At 35.0% G+C, this 22,897-nt stretch overlaps 1 protein-coding gene across 2 annotated transcripts in view; it reads left to right on the forward strand.

Moving 5' to 3' along the window:
* Lrch2 (leucine rich repeats and calponin homology domain containing 2) overlaps positions 1-22,897 on the forward strand; it is a 185,372-nt gene that overhangs the window by 114,865 nt on the left and 47,610 nt on the right. For both annotated transcript variants that reach the window (XM_055604968.1, XM_055604969.1), the window contains exons 7-12: positions 6,784-6,871; positions 7,169-7,280; positions 8,598-8,695; positions 8,800-8,858; positions 11,534-11,641; positions 19,655-19,720. In XM_055604968.1, coding sequence (XP_055460943.1) covers positions 6,784-6,871; positions 7,169-7,280; positions 8,598-8,695; positions 8,800-8,858; positions 11,534-11,641; positions 19,655-19,720 — 531 coding nt within the window. The remainder of the gene's footprint in view (positions 1-6,783; positions 6,872-7,168; positions 7,281-8,597; positions 8,696-8,799; positions 8,859-11,533; positions 11,642-19,654; positions 19,721-22,897) is intronic.

Raw genomic sequence — 22,897 nt, forward strand, 5'->3', positions numbered from 1 at the left:
AGCATTTTGGCAAGAGTCCTCCCTCTTGATTAGTTTCTTTTGGTGTACAGATTTTAGTAGGTTTATCCTATATTATATTGTCTATATGAGTGAGTATATACTGTGTGTGTCTTTCTGCTTCTGGGATAGCTAACTCAGGATGATCTTTTCTAGATCCCACAATTTACCTGCAAATTTCATGATCTCCTAGTTTTTCATTGCTGAGTAATATTCCATTGTGTAGATGTACCACAATTTCTGCATTCATTCCTCCACTGAGGGGCCTCTCAGCTGTTTCCAGCTCCTGGCTATTACAAATAAGGGTGCTAAAAACATGGTTGAGCAAATGTTCTTATTGTGTACTTGAGACTCTTTTGGGTATATGCCTAGGAGTGGTATAGCTGGATCTTGAGGAAGTGCTATTCCTAGTTGTTTGAGAAAGCACCAGATTGTTTTCCAGAGTGGTTGTACAAGTCTACATTCCCACCAGCAGTGGAGGAGGGTTCCCCTTTCTCTACAACTTCTCCAGCATGTGTTGTCTCTTGAGTATTTGATCTTAGCTTTTTTGATGGGTGTAAGGTGAAATTTTAGGGTCGTTTTGGTTTGCATTTCCCTGATGGCTAATGAGGTTGAGCAGTTCTTTAAGTGTTTCTCTGAGATTCTATATTCCTTTATTGAGAATTCCTTTAATTTTTTTATGTGGTGGATTACATTGATGGATTTCCCTATACTGAACCATGCCTGTGACTTGAGATGAGTCCTGCTTGGTCATGGTGGATGATACCTTTTATGTGTTCTTGGATTCAGTTTGGGAGTGTTTTATTGAGTATTTTTGTGTCAATGTTCATAAGAAAGATATGTCTAAAATTTTCTTTCTTTGTTGGGTCTTTGTGTAGTTTAGGTATCCAGGTGACTGTGGCTTCATAAAATGAGATCTTTAATATTCTTTCTATTTCTATTTTGTGGAATAGTTTATAGAATATTGGAGTTTTCTCTTCTTTCAAGTCTGGTAGAATTCTGCGCCTAAACCATCTGGCATTGTGCCTTTCTTAGAGGGGAAAATTTTGATGCCTGCTTTTATTTCCTTGTGGGATATAAGACTATTATTCTACTTACGTGTTCTTGATTTATTTTTGGCAAATGGCATCTATCAAGAAAATTTTCCATTTCATTTAGATTTTCAAGTTTTGTGGCATATAGGCTTTTGTAGTAAGACCTATTGATTGGTTGGTTTTCCTTAGTGTCTGTTATTTCCTCCTTTTCGTTTCTGTTTTTTCACTTTGGATAATTTCTCTCTGCCTTTTAGATAATTTTGCTAAGTGATTGTCTATCTTGTTAATTTTTCAAAGAACCATCTTTTGGTCTCATTGATTCCTTGAATTGTTTTCTTTGTTTCTAATTCATTGATTTCTGCTCTAAGTTTATTTCCAATCCTCTACTCCTCTTTTATGTGTCTGCTTCATTTTATTCCTAGGGGTTTTAGGTATGCAATTTGTTTTTAGATGTCTTAAACATCTTTGTGAAGGCACTTAGTGCTTTGACTTTCTTCTTAGCACTGCTTTCATTTTTTCCCATAAGTTTGGGTATGTTGTGCCTTCATTTTCATTGAATATTAAGAATCTCTAATTCCTTGTTTTCTTTCTTCCCTAACCTAGCTGTCATTGAGTACAGAGTTCTTTAGTATCCATGTGTATGTAGGCTTTTTGTTATTTCTGTTTTCGTTGAAGTCTTGTTTTAGGCTATGCCGATGTGACAGGATACAAGGGATTATTTCTTTCTTTTTGTATCTGTTGAAGCATGCCTTGTGCCCGAGTATATGGTCAATTTTGGAAAAGGTTTTGTGAGGTACTGAAAAGAAGGTATACTCTTTTGAGTTGGGGTAAAAATTTTTGTAGTAATCTATTAGGTCCTTTTGCATTAGGACCTCTGTAATTGTCATTGTTTCCCTATTTAGTTTCTGCCTAGATGATCTGTCCCTTGGTGAGGGTGGAGTGTTGAAGTCTCCCACGAATGACGTGTTTGGATTGTTGAGTGATTTATTCTTTAATAATGTTTCATTTAGAAATGCAGGTGATCTTCTATTTGGGGCATAAATGTTCAGGATTGTGATGTCCTCCTGGTGGATTTTTCCTTTGATGAGAATGAAGTGCCCCCCCTCATCTTTTTTGATTAATATTGGTTGTAAGTCTATTTTATTAGATATTAGGATGGCTACTCCAGCTTGTTTTCTAGGTCCATTTGCTTGAAAAGCCTTTTTCTATCCTTTTACTCTGAGGTAGTGTTTATTTTTGTTGCAGGGGTGTGTTTCTTGGATGCTGAAGAATGTTGAATCCTGTTTCCTCACCTAATCTTCTAGTCTGTGTCTATTCATTAGAGAATTGAGTCCATTATGTTGATAGATAATTGTGATCAATGAATATTAGTTCCTTTTATTGTGAAGTTGTTGGTGATAGTGTTTTTCTGTGCTTGTTTTCTTTCAATTCTTTTTGTGACGTTATTTATATACTGTATTTTGTTGGTTGTAGTTGATTTCATTAGATTGCAGGTTTCCTTCTAGTATCTGTTGTAGGGTTCTATTGTTTTGTAGATACTGTTTAAGTTTAGTTTGGTCATGGAATAATGTTTTGTCAGTCTAGTTTGATTGACACTTTGCTGGGTATAGTGGTCTGAAATGACATCTGTTGTTGCTTAGTTTCTGCGTAATATTCACCCAGGCCCTTCTGGCTTTCATAGTCTTTGTTAAGAAATCTGGTGTGATTCCAATAGGTCTACCTTTGTATGTTACTTGGTCTTTTTCCCTTACTGCTTTTAATACTCTTCCTCATTCTGTAGTTTTAGTGTTTTGAGTATCATGTGACATGAGGAATTTCTTTTTTTGTCTAGTCTATTTGGTGTTCTGTAGGCCTCTTGTATATTTATAGACATCTCTTTCTTTAAGTTGTGAAAATTTTCCTCTATGAGTTTCTTGAAAATATTTTCTGGACCTTGTAGCCTAGAATCTTCTTTTTCATCTGTTCTTATTATTCTCAGGTTTTACATTTTCATGGTGTCCTTTATTTCTTGGATGTTCTGTGTCAGGACCTTTTCTGATTTTAAGGTTTTTTGTTTGTTTGTTTTTGAGAGATGTATTGATTTCTTCAATTATGTCTTCAGTGCCTAAGTTTCTTTCCTCTATATCTTGAATTCTATTCGTGAAGCTTACCTCTGTGGTTTCTGATCTCTTTGCTAGGTTTTCCATCTCCTGGAGTTTCTCTGTATGTGTTTTCTTTATTGATTCTAATTCTGTTTTCATACTTCATCTGTTTGTATTTGTATTCTTGTTTGTCCATGATTGCCTTAATTTTTCTGTCTGTTTCCTCACTATATGCCTGGATATGTGCCTGTATATATATGCCTCTACATGTGTCTGTCTTTGGCTGTATTTGCCTATATTTCTTTGAGAGCTTTGTTTGTTTCCTCTCTATGTGCCTCTAATTACTGGATAAGCCTAGATTGAGCTCATTTTCCTGTTTGTTTTTCTGTGAATTAAAATATCTGTTGATTTTTGGGTTGCTGTTGTTGAAGCCATGATGTCCTGATTTTTGTTGCATGTGTTCTTATGCTTGCCTCTAGCTATCTGCTTAACCTTAACTTTCTCTGTTTGTTCCTGAAACCAGTACTGCAGATTGTGTCTTTCTGTATCTGGTGTCTGGAGTATTCTTCAGGAAGATGAGAGAGGTCCACTGGTTTGAGAGTGGATGTTAGTGTTTCAGCTTTAGCAAAGGGAGGAAGGTTGAAGATGCATGGGTGCAAGCATGGGAGTGTATGGGGAGGTGTGTCTTGCAGGAAAGTGTGCATGTGCATGTAGATTTCTTGAAGGGTGGAGTATAAGTGAAAGTGTGGGTGCTAGCACATTTAGTGGCCATATTGCACATGCCCAGGTGCTCGTAATGCATTAGTCGTCTACAGGCCTGTCTTACTTTCCACCAAGCACTCAGATCTGTTTAGGTTGCACAATCTTGGCTCCAGGGTTTGTTTGCCTGGACTCCGCTGAGTGACCCACACAACAAAGGCTTCAGTGTTGAGAACACAGTCCCAGGGATTCCTTTGTTGCCCACAGTGAGGGTGTGAGTAAGAGGGATCTGATATCTGGCTGCTAGCTTAGAGGTACTCTGGATCTAGGCCTCTGCAAGCACTCCTGTGAAGGTGCACTCACTCACTTGCAGGCATATGTGGAAAGCACAGGGATTCTCCCTGGTTCTCTGCTCTCAGATTTGGGCCAACAAGGGAAAATGAAAGTGTTGGAGATCTGTCAGTGGTGTCAGCTGTTTGTCCTCCATGCAGGGAGGCTTGTGCCTGGGGCAGTGGCAGACCACTGCATCAACCAAGCAGGGACTCAGGTACTTGGGGCTGCCTCCACTGTCTCAGTCACTGAGCTGGGAGGCTCCTACTGCCACTGCCTCTGCTGAGTCACTTAGAAGCAAGGCTCATACTTGGGGATGTGGCAGTGGCTGCAGCAGCAGCTCAGCAGGGACTGTGCTTCATTCTGAACTGTTCCAGCTCCCGGGTTGTCCAGTCTAACCCAGGAAGCCTCATATCTATATTCTGACTTCAGCCACCCCTCTACTCATCAGTTTCGGAGTTTCGGACCTTGTGCCCCTCAGATAAAGTACATGGTGGTCACAGGCATCTTGGAGCCAGATGGTATTTGTTAGTCTTGACTCTGGATTTGGAAGTGATAATAGAGAGTAGTGATTGGCTATAGTGTAAGTCATTTCTCTTGCTCATCTATTATGTTTTGCCATTTCATAGAGCTTAGAAATGGAGGCACTTGTACACATTTGATATTATACACTTTATTTATGCAACCAACTCATGTTCTAACAGCCAACAAGGAGGAAATTGTGTAAAGTTTTAAAAATGCAAAATCCACTGACGTAAATGTCATTATCAAGAAGGTTTTCTGGCAAGACAACCTATTTTTCTTTCATTTTTTTCAACCTCTCAAGAGAATTATTCTTATCACCTACTATATTACAGAAAACATAAAGGAAAAATATTGTTTAAATGATATGAATAAAATACTTTGTAGAAAATTTTGGTACTTTCTCATTTAAGTATTTGACACAAAACTGTATTTTGCATTATCTAGGGATAGATTTGCTCAAGTATATATTGTGTATTTAAGAACAAAATTTTTTATATGTATAATTTTTTATTAATTACAGTTTATTCACTTTGTTTTTTTATTTAATTTTATTTTTTTCTTATCAGTTACATTTTATTAACTCTGAATCCCAGCTGTGTCCCGCTCCCTCATTCCCTCCCAGTCCCTCCCTCCCTCCCTCCCTCATCTCCACCGTGCCCCTTTCCAAGTCCACTCATAGGGGGGACCTCCTCCCCATTCATCCGATCCTGTTTTATCAGGTCTCTTCAGGACTGGCTGCAAAGCCCTCCTCTGTGGCCTAACAGGACTGATCCTCCCTTGGGGGGTGGGGAGGTCAAAGAGCCAGTCATTGAGTTCCTGTTAGAAATAGTCCTTGTTCCCCTCGCTATGGGAAACCAATGGTTACTGAGCTACCACAGGCTACATCTGAGCAGAGGTTCTTGGTTATATCCATACATGGTCCTTGGTTGCATGTCAGTCTCAGAAAAGACCCTGTGCCCAGATATATTTGGTCCTTGTGGAGCTCCTATCCTTTCCCCACCATACTAACACCCCTTCTTTCATATGATTCCCTGTACTCTGCCGAAGGTTTGGTCATGAGTCTTTGTATCTGCTTTGAAAACACTGCTAGTTAGAGTCTTTCAGATGTGTTCAGTAGACTCCTGTCATATGTTCAATGCACATCACATCTGTCTTTCTAAATGAGGATTGATCATCTTACCCCATGTCCGCTCTCTTGATTATCTTTTTTAGGTGTATAGATTTCATTATGTTTGCCATATCTTATAGGTCTAAATAAGTGGGTATATACTGTGTTTGTCTTTCTCCTTCTGGGATATTTCACTCAGAATGATCTTTTCTAGATCCCACCATTTGCCTGCAAATTTCATGATTTCCTCCTTTTTGATTGCTGAGTAGTATTCCATTGTGTAAAAATACCACAATTTCTGTACCCATTCCTCCATTGATGGACACTTGGGTTGTTTCCAGGTTCTGGCTATTACAAATAAAGCTGCTATAAACATGGTTGAGCAAGTATCCCTTTTGTGTACTTGAGCAAAATTTGGGTATATACCTAGCAGTGGTATAGCTGGGTCTTGAGGAAACACTATTCCTAATTGTCTTAGAAAGCACCAAATAGATTTCCAGAGTGATTGTAACAGTTTACATTCCCACCAGCAGTGGAGGAGGGTTCCCCTTTCTCCACAACCTCTCCAGCATGTGTTGTCCATTGAGTTTTTCATCTTGGCCATTCTGATGGGTGTAAGGTGAAATCTCAGGGTCGTTTTGATTTGCATTTCCCTAATGGCTAATGAGGTTGAACATTTCTTTAAGTGTTTCTCTGCCATTCGATATTCCTCTGTCGAGAATTCTCTGTTTAGCTCTGTTCCCCATTTTTTAATTAGATTATTTGGTTTTCTGCTTTTCAGCTTCTTTAGTTCTTTATATATACTCGATATTAGTCCTCTGTCAGATAAAGGGTTAGTGAAGATTCTTTTCCAATCTGTTGGCAGTCGTTTTGTTTTGATGATGGTGTCCTTTGCTTTACAGAAGCTTTTCAGTTTCATAAAGTCCCATTTATTGATTGTTGCTCTTAGAGCCTGTGCTGTTGGTGAACAACAAAAATTTAACTGCTTTAAGGATCCTTCTTTCTGCAGTATGGAAGATTTTTATCCAAATAAAAATCATGGACCTGACTCTGGAATTGGAAGTGATAATGGAGAGAAGCGGTTGTCTACAACAGAAGTGAGTCTCTTCTCTTGCTGGCCTGTGTTGTTTCAGTATTAGAGCTTTGAAAAAGAGGCACTTGAAGTCATCAGCTTTTACTTTTGCATGCAGATATAATTTTTGTTTTATTTTATGACTTCAAAAGAAGGAGTACCTACTGATTTTTAAAAGCAGAATATTCATCTTAACATGGAGTTTTGGTTGGAAATCTGGAGATGTGAAGCAGATGTTTTGTAATTCCTATTTAATCAGAAAACAAAAATGTCATCATGTGTTTCGAATGCCTTATTTATACTGTGTCCTTGTTCCTTTCAGCCATCAGATGATGACACAATCAGCCTTCATTCTCAAGTCTCAGAATCCAATAGAGAGCAAACATCCAGAAATGACAGTCATATAATAGGAAGCAAGCCTGATTCTCAGAAAGGTAGTTTATGTGGTGTGTGCTAGTTTTATTTCATGTACACAACCTATATTAAAAATGATATTTCTGTTTAAAATAGACTTTGAAAATTTGCAGTATTTTAAATATATATTTTAAAATATTAATTTATTTACTTTCAATCCTAAGGGTGCCCCTCCCTCCAGTCCTATCAGTGCTCCCCACTTCCCCTCACTTCCCCTTCCCCTCTAGTTTTCTCAGTGTATCAAGTAACAGCAGGACTGCTCTTATGTTCATCCCCCAAGTCTAGGCAAGGCAGCTCTGCTAGGAGGAAGTGACCCAAAAGCAGACAATAGAGTCCATGTTAGAAACAACCCCCCCCCATCTACTCACTAGGTACCCCATATCAAGATCAAGCTCTCCATCTGCTACATGTGTGCAGGTGTCCTAGGTCCAGATCATGCATGGTCCTTAGTTTATGCCTCAGTCTCTGAAAGCCCCATGTGACTGGGTTAGTTGTCTCTGTTGGTCTTCTTGTGAGGTTCCTGTCCCCTCCAGGTCCTTATATCTTTCCCCCAACATTTCTTCAGGATCACCAGATTTCCACCCTATGCTTGGCTGCAAGTTCAAGCATCTGTATCTGCTTATGGCTGGAGTCTCCCATACAAAAGTCAAGTTAGGATCCCATCTGAAAGCATAGCAGAGTATCATTATTAGTGTCAGGGGCTGGCTCTTTACTGTGGGGTGGGTTTCAGGTTAGGCCAATTGTTGTTTAGACTGTTCCTCTATCTTTATTCCCTCATTATCCCTATACTTCTTGTAGGCAGGTTAATTTTTGGTTCACAGATTTTGTCAGTGGGTTGTTGATCCCCTCCTCCCACTAGTCCTACCTGTCTAGTAGGTGGTCACATCAGTCTTCATGTCCCCCTCTGTTAGGAGTCTCAGCTAGAATCATACGCATGACCTCCCAGGAGTCTACCCTGTAGCAGGCCTCCAGCTTGACCAAGAGATGTCCTTCCCCAGTTTCCCTTCTTGTTCCCAGCCCTCTCACCTTCTACCCCCCATTCTTCCCATATATGATCCCCACATTTGTTTCCCTCCCCATTTTATCTTCTGCTCAGTTCCCTCTCTTCATCCATTTTTGCTGTCTATTCTATTTCTCCTTCTGAGTGACATTTAGGTACCCTTAATATATAATCACTTATAAGTGGTTATTAGACCTATAGTAGAGGATAATCATAGTATAATCCACAGACCCAAAGAAGTTAAGATATATCTCATATTTTGAAAAATAACCTTTTATCTTAAGCACTGAAATAATTAGAACATCTATTATATTTTATAATATTTATATTTTCCTAGACCAAGAGGTGTATGATTTTATTGATCCCAGCACAGAAGATGTAGCAGTCCCTGAACAAAGAGATACACATATTGGATCATTTGTTTCTTTCCTTAAGGTAAACAAAACTGAAAAAACAATAAACATTATTAATAGCCACTTCTCCTTGATCATACAAAAGTATACCATATAATTTAAAATGATAATTTTCCTTTTCTTCAGGGGAAAGAAAAATGCTCTGAAAAATCTCAGAAAAATGAAGAACTGGGGAATGAAAAAAAGTAAGTATTCTAATTTTCAAAATAAAATATTATGAACATTTGGATTATTTGTTATGTATTCCTACTTAAGGGCACTTGAAAGATCTTTTTTGCATGTCATATTTAGATAGTTATCTTTGAAGTACTTTGAATTTTTTAATTAAATTAATAATTATAATAGACATTTGCTTTTCCCCTTAAAGTAAAATAACCATAGCCACTGTTTTGTTTGTTTGTTTGTTTCCTAAAAGGACTGTGTCTATACAAATATGTCTTCATTTGAGTTCTTATATTTTTTGTTATGAGCCTAGCCTTTAACTGGTGAGCTATCTCTCCAGCTCTTCATTTTAGTTCTTTAAAAATGCTTTCATATAAATGCCGGGTAGCATCATATTATCAATAAAGAAGCTGATACCTAGAGTTCTAAATTTCTGGAACTTTGGGTTTCTGTTTCTTAATTTAACATGCTTTCCATTTTGTCTGCCGATTATGGAAAATGTTAAGTGTTTGCTTCCATAATCCATTATAGTTACTGATATTTGTATCTTTTCTTTATATTCTATTGTACAAAATATTAGGGGTCATCCCTTTAGATTGCTTTATAGGTACAATAACCATGTATGAAGATCAACACTGTGACTTTCTATCTCATTTAATATTTGCTAAAGTCCTGCATGGACAAAATTGACCCAATATTTCTACATAAGGGAGGTGGAATTCAGAGACTGTATATTTACCTATTAAAGACTTTATATTATGTTTTAAAAGTTCTTAGCTGATACCTACTTGTGTCTAAACTGAGTGTTGTCCTAGTTCTCCTAGTTTTCTATGCACATTGTGCTTCCTTCAAGTGACTTTGTTGGTGATTTTGTTAAGTGCTAGGGATTGAACTCAAGACCTCATGCCTGCTAAACACATAATCTGTAAACTGCACACCTTGAACTTTATTTGGTAATTTTCTAAGCAATGTTGTTTCTGCTCCCCAGTGAGGAAGTATGTTGTTTTTTCTTGTAGTCTTTTCTCTTTTTTTGTAACACTGAGGATTAACTGTAGAGCCTTCAGCTTGTTAGACAAGTGTTCTCTACCACTGAACTATAGCCTTAGTCTTATTTTGTAAATTAATGAGTTGTTAGATAATGTCACATAGGTACACAAGACATACTATTCATTTTTATCCCCCATCTCACTACTACACCTTTTTTCTACTCTCCACAGATCTTTCTTTCAGGTTATTCATGTCTATTCATTTTGTTTTGTGGCCCATTGAGATTAACCATGGCTGTCCGTGTCATCTGTAGGTTTGCAACTCTTGGCTGAAACCTGGTAACTCAGCAGTGATATGTAACTAAACACAGTGGTTCAGTCTTTCCCATATTCTATCAATAGCCAGTAGTTCAGAAGTGACGGTTAGCGTGCCATGAATTCCCTGCTTTCTTGACCTATTATTGATAGGCTCTGTCTTGTGCCAGCCCAAATGAAGCTGACTGTATATTTTTTGTGAGATAACTATTGCTATTGTTATAATTGTCTAAAGAGTGGCATTTTTGCAGCCCTTTAGCCTACCTTTTGGCTTTTACTTTTCTCTTCATCTTTTAGAATGTTCTCATAGCCTTAGAAAGTGTGATAAAAAAGCCTTCTTTATGGCCAGAGGTCTCTTTTTCCTTTCTGTTTTTCACAGTTTCACTACATTGTCAAGGATAACCTTTTGTAGTCTTGACTACCTTGAACTTATGAACCTCCAGCCTTACACTCTCATTTAGCTGACATTCCAGAACTGTGGCACCATTTTGTTGTACTCTTTAGATTTCATTTTTCTATTAATTTCTTCCCTCATTAAATAAAGAGATTTGCCTAACTTTTGAGTACTCACCAGTGACTGTAAGATGTGATAACAATGCAATATTGATGTTGTCATTATTGTTATATATGATTATTGCTAATATTAAATGAAGTGATTTTGACATAAAATAATCAGATTTTAAGAACTTTTTATTTTTGATCTAGTTATAATGTTAACATAATATTTCTGGAAAATATGAATATTTTTATTATTTTAAATAAATCTGTAAACCTTGATCTGGTGAGGGTGTTAGACTATGAAAACTCAATGGTTAGCAACTCTAGCCAATCAGGGTATAGACATCTCTGGATTTTTATGTGGGTGCTGAAAATCTGAATGCAAATGAAATAAATTTTATTGAAATTTGAATATATTTTAGTAATTTCTGGAAATTTTGAAAAATCTCATTTAAACCAATTTTACATACCCCCCTATTTCACATATTTTCTTTGTGTTGAATGGAGATTTTAAAGTCCCAATGAGTAAACTTTTAGAGATAGTGTGGCAAAATGAAAAATTTTGATTTTTTTTTTCTTTAGTTCTTAGAACAGGCCATATAGAGCTTTTCAGTCCTTTTTGTACTCAATACTGAGCAGTGTGTATTGTTAACTTATTGTGACCATTATAAATTTTAAAAAAATTTAAATGGTCTATACTTTAACATCACTTAATAACTTTCGTTATATTGAATAGAGAATGCAGATGTATTTTTTAAACATTCTTTACTTTATATTTTAGTTATAAATATAAAGACATGGTTTTTTGCTTTCATATGATATTTTTTTAGCAGGTTTGATATTTAGATGTTGTCAAAGTGCAGTTGGCTTTACTTTTGGAATAACTGTATTTGTTTCAGACTTGACAAAGAACAGTTACTTCCAGGAGAAGATGATGATGATTTGAAAGAAGTAACTGATTTGAGGAAGATAGCTGCTCAGTTATTGAAGCAAGAACAGAAGAACAGGTATTCTTTCCAGTAATGAGATTTAAATCAGATTTTATAATCAGTAAAAGATGATCAATATGAAGAAATTAAGTTTCAAGTAAATAGCAGAGACTTTTAAATATACATTTTCAAGAGGCTAAAACACAGCAGGAAATCATTAGAGAAATATGAAATTGCATACATAACTAACAATGTGCTTAGATTGGCGGTATATTTATTTATTTTTGTGGTGATGGTGATCAAACTCAGGGCTAGATCTACACTAGGAAAGATCTCTTCTCTGGAAGTATACCCCAGCCTTAGTTAATGTACTTCAAATTTTAACTTTTGTGCTAAATCATAGTATTTATCCTCCTGTATTCATTTTAGCTTGCAGGAGTATTATAAGCTTTTCTTTCTGACTATTTTCTTTACTATACACATAAAGTTTATATATTAGATCTTTTGTATCAGATTCTCAATTATTTTGGATGTGAAGTTTCCCCAGAATTGAGGTGAGTTGTATAATTTTTCCATAAATCAGTGTTCGGATTTTAGTATCCCAAGTTCACAATTTTCTGTTTCTTGGGTGAACAATTTTTGTTCTCTCTGCTTCAGCTTTCTTTAAATGCATATCTTTGCCAGCAACAAGACACTGTATACATGAGTATTGAATCAACTTAAGTCCATTTAAAATTTTTTGTGTTTGGAGTATATGAATATGTATTTGCAGACATGGGGGTCAGAGGTTCAAATTGAGTGTCTTCTTCAGTTCCTGTCCATATTATCTTTTGAGATCAGCTTCCTGCTAAACCAAGAGCTCAGTGATTGGTTAGAGGTCCTGAGCACTGTGTCTTCAGGGTCCACCACTCTCACAAGATCTAGATTTACAGGTGGATGGCAAACATCCCTGGACTTTTACATGGGTGCTGAAAATCTGAGTACAAGTCATTATACTTGCATAACAGGCACATTACCCACTTGGCCCAAAGCCCCTTTTCTGTATTTCTTTTTATTTATTCAGAATACATGTTCATGGTTAACATGGTGACCATATCTTGAGAAGTTTCATACATAAATAAATTTTCATTTGTTTTAAAAATATTATAAAAAAAGTTAGAATCTGTCAGATGGTTTGATCTATGGTTCCAGGGTTAAGGGAACTTTATGTCTTTTAGAGGACTAGATTTTTTTTTTTTTATTTCCAGCACCTGTTGGATAACACCTCTTACTTCACCTTTAGGGTATCTGACACTCTTTTCTGACCTTCACAGGAACCCACATATATGTAATACACAGTTACATATACATATATACATATGCAAACTTAAAAAATGCTTAGCATCTGGGTATGGTGGTACATGGTTATCCCAGATCTAATGAGCCTGAGGATGACCAGTTGATTGTCACCCTGAGCTGTATAAAGCTATGTCTCATAATGCAAATCCAACCCTGAAAAGACTTAGCAATTGAGTACCTGGTGTATAACTCAGTGGTGGAACTACTGCCCAGCATGCATGGGGTCCCAAGTTGAATTTCCAGTACCACAAATAAACAAACACAGACAGTGTTTATGAGATAATTAAGTGCACAAAGGTGTTTGCAGACAAATCTGACAACTTGAGTTTGATCCCGGGAACCCATATGGTTGTCTTCTGAGTTTCACATAAATGTGGAAGTATGCAAGTGTGTAAACATAGACATGTATACACAAAATAAATACATAGTTAAACCAGAAAGACAAAACAAGCAAACTTATCAAGTGAGAAGTGTATGATCTTCTTTTAGAGAAAATACTGGAGAATGTGGATATGATAAATATCCATCTAATACTATTTTTTTGCATAGCAACTACATTTTCTCTTAAAAATATCATACTAAAAAAATATCACTTACCAGTCTTTACCATCCCTTTATTTATAATTCTCATTCTCAGTTTACATTATTTCTTGTATCACCACTTTTTTTTTTTTTTAAAAAAAATACTTTTGCTAGGCAGTGGTAACACACACATTTTTTTTTTAATTTTTCTTTGTAGTTACATTTTGTTAACTCTGTGTCCCAGCTGTATTCCGCTCCCTCATTCCCTCCCCAACCCCACACTCCCTCCCTGGTCTCCTCCCTGCCCCTTTCCAAGTCCACTGATAGGGGAGGACCTCCTCCCCTTTCATCTGACCCTGTTTTATCAGGTATCTTCAGGGCTGGCTGCAAAGTCCTCCTCTGTGGCCTAACAGACTGCTCCTCCCCTGGGGTGGGGGTCAAACAGCCTGCCCTTGAGATCCTGTTAGAAATAGTCTGTGTTCCCCTTACTTTGGAAAACTACTTGGTTACTGAGCTACCACAGGCCACATCCGAGCCGAAGTTCTAGGTTATATCCATAGATGGTCCTTGGTTGAGTGTCAGTCTCAGAAAAGACCCTGTGCCCAGATATATTTGGTCCTTGTAGAGCTCCTATCCTTTCCATATCATACTAACTTCCCTTCTTTCATATGATTCCCTGCACTCTGCCGAGGGTTTGGTTATGAGTCTTAGTGTCTGCTTTGAAACACTGCTAGGTAGAGTCTTTCAGATGCCTTTTGTGGTAGACTCCTGTCATAAGTTCAATGCACATCCCATTTGTCTTTCTAAATGAGGATTAATCACCTTTGCCTGTGTCCACTTTCTTGATTATCTTCTTTAGGTGTGTAGATTTCATTATGTTTATCATATCTTGTAGGTCTATATAAGCGAGTATATACCAAGTTTGTCTTTCTCCTTCTGGGATACTTCACTTAGAATGATCTTTTCTAGATCCCACCACTTGCCTGCAAATTTTGCTCAAGTACACAACAAGGACATTTGTTCAACCATGTTCATAGCAGCTTTATTTGTAATAGCCAGAACTTGGAAACAACCCAGATGTCCATCAACGGAGGAATGGATACAGAAATTGTGGTATTTTTACACAATGGAATACTACTCAGCAATCAAAAAGGAGGAAATCATGAAAACACACACTTTTTAAGAATTTATTTATTTCATGTATATAGACACTGTTTTCACGCACAGCAGAAGATGGAATCAGATTACATTACAGATGGTTGAAAGTCACCATGTGGGTACTAGGAATTGAACTCAGGTCCTCCGGAAGAGCAGCCAGTGCTCTTAACCTCTGAGCCAAATCTCCAGCCCCCTTGCATCACTACTTTATGTAAATGTTTCCATGTAGTTTAATGTTTATCATTCCTAACAATTCATTTCTAATATGTCCTTTAAAGTTAACCTTTGTGATTATAATATGATTACATAATTTCTCCTTCCCTTTTCTCCCTCTAAACTCTGCCACATAACTTTGCACTTACTCTCTTTCAAATTCATGGACTTTTTTCTTTAATTGTTGTTTTATGTATATGTGTGTATATGTGTGTGTAATATATATCTTCCATCTATTTGTTGTGCGTGCATATACATACATAATAAATACACACACACATACCTAAATACATATATACAACCTGCTCATTCTGTATAACTTGTATATATGTTTTCAGGGTTGGCCATTTGGTTATTGGATAAGCAATTGATGTGCTCTAACATGCTTTTTATACATGCTTTTATAGTAAGATTATTTGTAGCCAATGTGTTGATCACCTGTGTGGTTTGACTTAATGAGGTGTACTACCACCAGCTCTTGGAACTTAAAAAATACTCTAGTTCAGTTCATGTGTCCTTTTTCTAGCAAAGTTGTATTTATTTTTCATTATGAGAAGGGAATAGTAATATTTTAAGACTACAGTAGTGTCTATTTTCCATTTGAGACTTTAGTTTTAGATTCATCCTTGTCATACACAGTTTTTTCTATATTTTTATCACATTATTATAGTCATTTTTATGTATCCTTGTTTCTTAATTATTCTTCATAGTTTAGGTAAGGGGTCATTTATTGTATTGTTTACTTTGGTGATACCTTTGCAACTAGTACAAAATGGTGGTTAGCATTGTGTCTTCTACTTAGTAAAGCAGAAAACACAAACTTATACAATTTTTTAATTGAAATCTTGAAAATTGTTAAATTTTAAATCAGTGGAAGTCATTAGTTCAGCTGAAATTTCTATATTCTCTGTAAAAACTTTAATTCTTCAATATATACAAAGCTTTTTTTCGTTATCTGATTTTCTTCTTCATTATCTTTTTAATGTATTATCAGATAATCATATAAGAACTATTTAAATTAAGCATTCCTGAGTACTGACTTGTCTAATTTTTGAAGGCATTACATTTTTTGAGGCACCCACTTTTTTAATTCTTCACTCTGAGAAAAATAACAAGCATTGTAGAGTCTTTAAAAGATTAATAATCTTTTCCCATAATGATAAATGTAACTCGCATCTGCTAGGTAAAGAGAAATAAATTCACTTTTAAAAAGTTCTACACAGCAGATGTACAATCTGTGTATTTGGTCTATAGTTATTATAGTTTTATCTCTCTTATGTTTATTGCTATTCCTATTTAGAATAATTTATATAGTAAAAGATTAACCCCAAGTACTAGAAATACTCCCCAGGACTCCTACTTCCACTACATACTGAGCAGTTCTTTTGTTTTTATCATAATTTGAAAATAAACAGAATTTTAGGTCTAGGCTAAAGAAGCCATGTTTATTCTTGCAAACTTGGCTTGATTGGATCAATGCCCATGTTGAGTTCGGTGGTGATTTTGTCATAGCTGTTTTGCCAATTGTTTAGCTTCTACCAGTTAGTTAAAATCTTTTATTGATTGTGGAAGGTTGTGTTTTTATTTGGTGAATGATATTGTCCTAGAAAATTAACAAAAGAGTCCAGAAGACTAAATTATTAATTAAAAACAGTGAGGAAAGTGGTCAGTGACTAGAGTATCATGTTGCTAACACATAAGGTTTCGGATTATGAAGATGGGTTGCTTCTAATACAGCACCTTATTTTCATGATTGCAGAATAAGTTTCTGTAAAGCTGGGTGTGTGTCTCTTTTCTAACTACCTGGTGGCTGAGATTAGAGGATTTTTTTGAATCCAGCACATATTCCTAAGGAGAATGAAGCTTAAACAAAGTTTAGAAACCGACACTCCCCAATCAAGAAACTCAAATGAAAAAAAAATTAAAAATTATTATCTTAAAATAATTTTATGAGATGAATAGATTGTAGGTAGTCTTCTTATAATATCTACCTATAGTTAACTGTGCACTTCACACTTAAACATGAGTCCATAGTAGATCTCATGTTAAAAATTATTTTATGTAACTGGAAATCAAAGAAAGACCTCATGTATATGAGATAAGTAAATATTCACCACAATTAAATTCATATAAAGAATGTTTTCCAGAATTAGGAAGAAAATTAAGGATCTGAGAATAAAATGCTATTATCAGGCCATTTTTGTGTGTGTATTTGTAACTTGTATATTGACTTGAGAATAAAATGAAAGAACTTTATTGTATATCAAAGGTTAAAAACACTAGCATGATGCTCTATAAATTATATAATCATTTCTTCACATTTTTAATCAGGGTCTACTTATGTATATTAGCATTAGGAAAATGAGTTCTATGTTTTGTCTTATACTAATTTTATGTCAGTGTTTAGCTAGCTTTTTAATATTTAGTCATTATCCTAAAGGAAAGATTATTGTATATGTGGACTTTACAATAGCTTCAGTTAACTCTTTCTCATTATATATTTATTCTGATAACGTCTTCTCTACTATTTTGATATGTGTTACATTTTTATAAGTATTTTATTTGCTTTTAGGTATGTCCTGAGAACTTTATTGTGGAAGGTTGTGGTTATGAATCCTTTGTGACATTGCTAGATTAAAAAAAAAATCAATTTTAAAGGTTAAATAATGGAAGTAAAACTAATGATAAAAGAAATTAAATTTGGGTTTTGAGAAGTTTATTGCTTGGGTTTACGATTATAAAACACATTATGACATGTTCCTTGTAATATTTTTAATCTGATTATATCAATATGTCAGTTTGAAGAGGTATTGTGCTAACCTTTATTTTGTTATAACTACTTGGATAGTTCTCCTAACCCTTACAACCTAGCCATTTTTTTCTTTTCTGTTTCCTTTACTAATGACTTCCTTGTCTTCTCCAAAAACATCTCCTTTCTCCCATCTTTTGGTTTGGTTGATATATGTGAAATGTGAATATAGATGGAGGCCTTTAAATTATAAATCATCATTCAGTGACAAACTCTTCCAGAGGACCAGAGCAGCAGGACGGAAATCAAGGTATCTAGAGTTGGTGGAAGCCATAAGTATTAAGGGGCCAGTCTTATGCGGCTGAACTGTATTAACATTTTGCTCTAAATAAGTACTGAGAATTGTGTTAGGGAAGTGTCTTAATAATCTACCACAGACATTTACGTAAAATAGATATTTAGTTCTTCTTTATCTCAGGTAAAACACAAAATATCACATAGGTGAAATTTCAAATGCATAATACATTTTTTTACGTATAAGTTGGATTCAACCATTTTTTTTCTATTACAGTAATTCACACACACATATCATACTAGTAAGTGCAGTGTGGAGAGACATCCTTTTTTATCATAGTAAAGGTCATAATAGGTTGACTTGTTACCCCTAACAATAATTCTGACTTTCCTTCCTAAGTAGTACTTACTGTCATTTCTCTCACTTTTATTTTTAACAAATCTCCTTTTAAAAGTCTATTTTCCTTTTGATACTTCATTACCATAATTCTACATTTTGCTATCTAAGGACACTTTAGCACATGTACATAAGAAAAATATTTTTTTTAATGTGCTTAATTCTGTGGTTGTTTGGCCCAGAAATATAGTGGTTTATGTCTAGTACTTGACCTTTTTCACATCACTGCACCTTTTTAGTGAGGCTATGTTCAGAGCCAAGCTAGTGAAGATGTGAGCCTGGCACTAGGTGAATGCTTCGTAGTCATCGTAAAGCCATAAGTAACAGTGTGCATTTTGTTCATATGCAACTCATTTAGACTCTTTTTTATATTCTTTAGGTTGTTGATGGCTAAAGAATTCTTTTAAGAAGTAGATACTTCATTCTTTGTAGCACTAATTTTAAAATTAACTTTCATTCATATGTATAATAAGAATGTTTTATTATGCACAATCATTTATTTTAATGATAGACATTTACTAATTTATGTTTGACACTGACATTAAAACTTATAATTAGATAAAGCCATGGAAAATAGTTCTCTTTTATAGGGATTAATTCTTATTTTTGTTTTGTTTTGTTTTTTTTTTACTCTAATACTACTGTTTCCTATCGAAGGTTTAAGAAATTTGTGATTTAAAAAAAAAAAAAAAGATTGACCAGTAACACTGATTTTGCACTTACAATTAAAATGTTATCTGAATTTTGTTAAAATGATTATGAATTACCAACATAACTCATTATTTTGTTTTCATTTGAAATATAAGTTTAAAAAAAAGAAATATAAGTTTATTTGTACTTTTCTTATGTACAAATGAGTATGTGGCCATCTGTCTGTGAAATGAAGCTCAAAGCCTCCATCTAATTTTTCACAATAGAGTTGCATAGCATTTGTCCTCCACTAGTCTACCATGGTAAGCCCTAAAGTGGCTTTCAAAACACAGCAACTATAGACATGCTTTTGTAGGAAAGCTTCTTTTTAAATTTTTATTTATATATTTATTTATTACAATGCATTTACTTTGTATCCCCGCTGCATACCCCTCATGTTATTTTATTTGCTGGGAAAAAGGAAATGACTAAAAATGGTACCTAAAATATTTCTTTATATTCCTTGTAAGTCAGTATTAGATATTCATAGAGTAGATAGTGTCCAAATGTAGAGAAAGAGTTTCTAAAACGAGATGCAAGACACATTTGGTGAACTTAATTCTTTCATAAATAATGTGTTGATGAGCATCTGAATCTAAATAGCCTTGAGATATTATTTTCTAGCAAAGATCTTCATGACCTATATGCAGTTTATTTGGGACATATATGTCATGTGTGGGCAATGTTCTCTTCAGTATAGTTTGTAATTACTGTGTTGGTTTACTTCTAGGATTCTTAATCATTCAACTTCTGTCATGAGAAATAAGCTGAAACAAACTATGGATTGTGAAAAGAGGTATAAACATATCATAGTCCTTATATTTGGTATTTTATAATGAGAATTGGTACTCTTACAGTGATTTTACTTAAAAGGTGTTTTTACTGGATATATGATAGAGATGTAACATAAGTAGGTAATTTAGAGATCAAACATGCAATAGCATGAGTTTAATTTAGTTTTCTACAAACCTACAGATTCTGAATCTTTTTGCTTATACTTGCAGTTTATCTTTATTTATTCACAAATATTTACAGTATTGATATTACCACCAGTAATTATGTATGTACAATTGGTTGTGGTTAATTTTTGTTACTGTTTACATTTTAATTTCTTCAGTTGGATTATTCTAAACTCTTCTACTTGTTTAGTGACTTAAGTTTAGAGATACTAATTTTAAAGAATTAGAATATCTTAAAATTTTTATTTATTATTCTTCATGGCTTCATATGTGTGTTTTACTTAACTTTTGGGTCAAACCTTGCATAGTGTAAATTTTCAAAGATAGTGGTACAGAGGCACACACTGAATTGCTGACTTTTAGATAATGCATATATGTGCACTGTTCTTTGCTCTTTAAATGGACTGCCTTATTTAACCATCACAATACAATTGTGAAGTCATTACTGTTGAAATCTTCAATTTACACATGAGCAAATTGAAACTCAGAAATTATTATAGCTTGCTCAAGATCACATCATAAGGGGGAGATTCAGGATGCAAACTCAGATTTGTATTGTTGCAGAACCTGAAGACTTAATGTACGGTGACAGTACTAGCAACAAATAAGTTTACTTCAGATCCAAGCATCTTCCTGAATTGTTTATGTAAACAGTACACAGTTCCATGTAGATTTGTATCTCCAGCTTCCTCTTTCTCTTGTACCGTCCATCTACTGTAGTGAATATGCAACTACATATGTAGTCACCCAACTCAGCAACCATTCAAAAATCTCACTGATATGCCTTCCTCCTAATATCATCAGCCATGAAATATTAATACTGCTTCAACCATCCTTCCATCCTCTCTATTACTTTATCCTATCTATTACTTTACTGTATTGGTTCAGTTCCCATTGTTTTCTGAGTTTTTGTGATGCTGTCTACACATAACTCCTTTCTTCAGTTTTGCTTTAATTTTAAATTTGTTTTTTTTTGCATTATTGAAGAAGAGAGGGTGTAAAACAGAAAAATAACAATGCAACACTTATTTATTTCCTTCTAATGCGTCCTTACACTTTTTATGATAAAGGATAGAATGTTGAGGTTAATTATAAAGTTGAAATAGGCTTCTACTTACCTTCAACCACAGATCACAGTCTCATCATCTGCAGTCTCTAGAGTGGCATGTGTTGAGTTTAGGGATATAATCCTTTTATTTATTTCAGCAGGATGTCTTATTTGTTAAATTTTTGGTTGTAAGCTTAACCATTAATGGTTGAGCCATTTCTCCAGCCCATGATTTCCCATTTCTGTATTCTATATCTTGGTCTCATTTTTATGTTGCCTATGTGTCTTACTTTCTTTCCATAATCTCTTACAAATCAACTCAATTCTGCATGGTTGTGGTAAGGGCTTCAGAATAGCCAGGCTCACTGTGGTGGTAATGTATATAGAGGAGATCAAACAGTATGACAGAAAGCTGGAGATATTTAATAATAAAGTTCATTTTTACTTTATTTAAAATGCAATGCAACTCATTCTCATAAGAATCAAATGGAGTTCCTACAAAACTGCATTAATCCCTTCCAAAGACAGGCTTTCCAATGACCATATTATAGTCATATAATATTAGTCATATTTGGGACTAAGCTCCAGTCCCAAAGATTACACCAGATCTACACCACCACACTGAGGTTGAAGCTCTCAACAAACATAAACCTTGTGGGGAATACACTGTATTTAAGTCATAGCATACCCTTCTTCAATATATGCATTTATATATTATATACGTATAATATTTACACTTGCTTATGTATAAGTGTGTGCATCAGAAAATACAACACTGCTTATTCATAGAAATATACATTGATATATACCACAGGTTTTATATAGATGTATGCATTAATGTATATTACAGTGCTTATATGTAAGTTGTGCATTGATATATACTGTAGCATAGTGAATTTTGTTGTTTACTTTCCATTGCCAATTTGATGTGTAGTAGGAATGTCTGATTTCCCCATACTTATATTCACTTTGGTTGGGTACTCAAATGTGCTTCTTGTGCATTTTTTTCCAATTTCAGAAAGTGCTAATTCCATTCTTCCTTTATAGCAACTGGAGAACCCCTCATCCTCAGTTTGTCTTTTGTTCTCAAACTGCATAGCAAATCCACTACCAAACTGTGTTGACTAGTGAGAATATTTCTAGAATCTGATCATATCTTATTGATTTTACCTCTCTCAGTCCTGCTCTATACACATTCAACTGTATTCAGTCATAGGTTAGCAAATAGCAGATTTTCCCAGAAAGTTTACCTGAAAGTTTTGCTTTACTGTCCAGGTACACAAAAATTATTTCAGGTGAGATCCTGAAAAAAAATTGGAAAAAAATAGAAATATATTTGACTACAAACTGTTCTAGTTCTGATAGTCACTAAGATATAGAATGATATTCCATTGTTTAGAGAGGGCCATGTATAGTCCAATTTAGTGAAGTTATAGATTGTTAGGTGCATAGATAGTCCAGAGAATTATGTGTGCATTATGATATGTGAAGATGAAAGTGACATGCTGACAAGTGTTTTATTAGAAGAGATATGCATGCACATCTGCGTTTTGTGTATCTCTGTGTCTGTGCGTATATCTGTGTATGTGCATAACAAAAACAAAGAGTTCAGAATGCTATTCTATGTCCTTGCCTGTCTCATTATTATACTATCTTGTTGGCTCTATATACTCCTTTTTCTCTGACCCCTAAATTCTTTTTTCTTTATTATTATTATTATTATTATTATTATTATTATTTACAATTTATTCACTTTGTATTCCAGTTGTAACCCCCTCTGTCATGTCTTATTGGTCCCACTCTCCCTCTTCTTCCCCTATCATTCTTTCCTAGTCCACTGATAAGGGAGGTCCACCTCCCCTCTTTCTGACCGTAACCTATCAGGTCCCATCAAGACTATCTGGATGCTCTTCCTCTGTGGGATGGTTAGATCTGCCCACCATGGGAGAAGTGATCAAAGAGCAGG

The sequence above is a fragment of the Psammomys obesus genome, unplaced genomic scaffold (assembly GCF_907164565.1).
Source record: "Psammomys obesus unplaced genomic scaffold, mPsaObe1.curated_primary_1811, whole genome shotgun sequence".
In the NCBI taxonomy this organism is placed as follows: domain Eukaryota; kingdom Metazoa; phylum Chordata; class Mammalia; order Rodentia; family Muridae; genus Psammomys; species Psammomys obesus.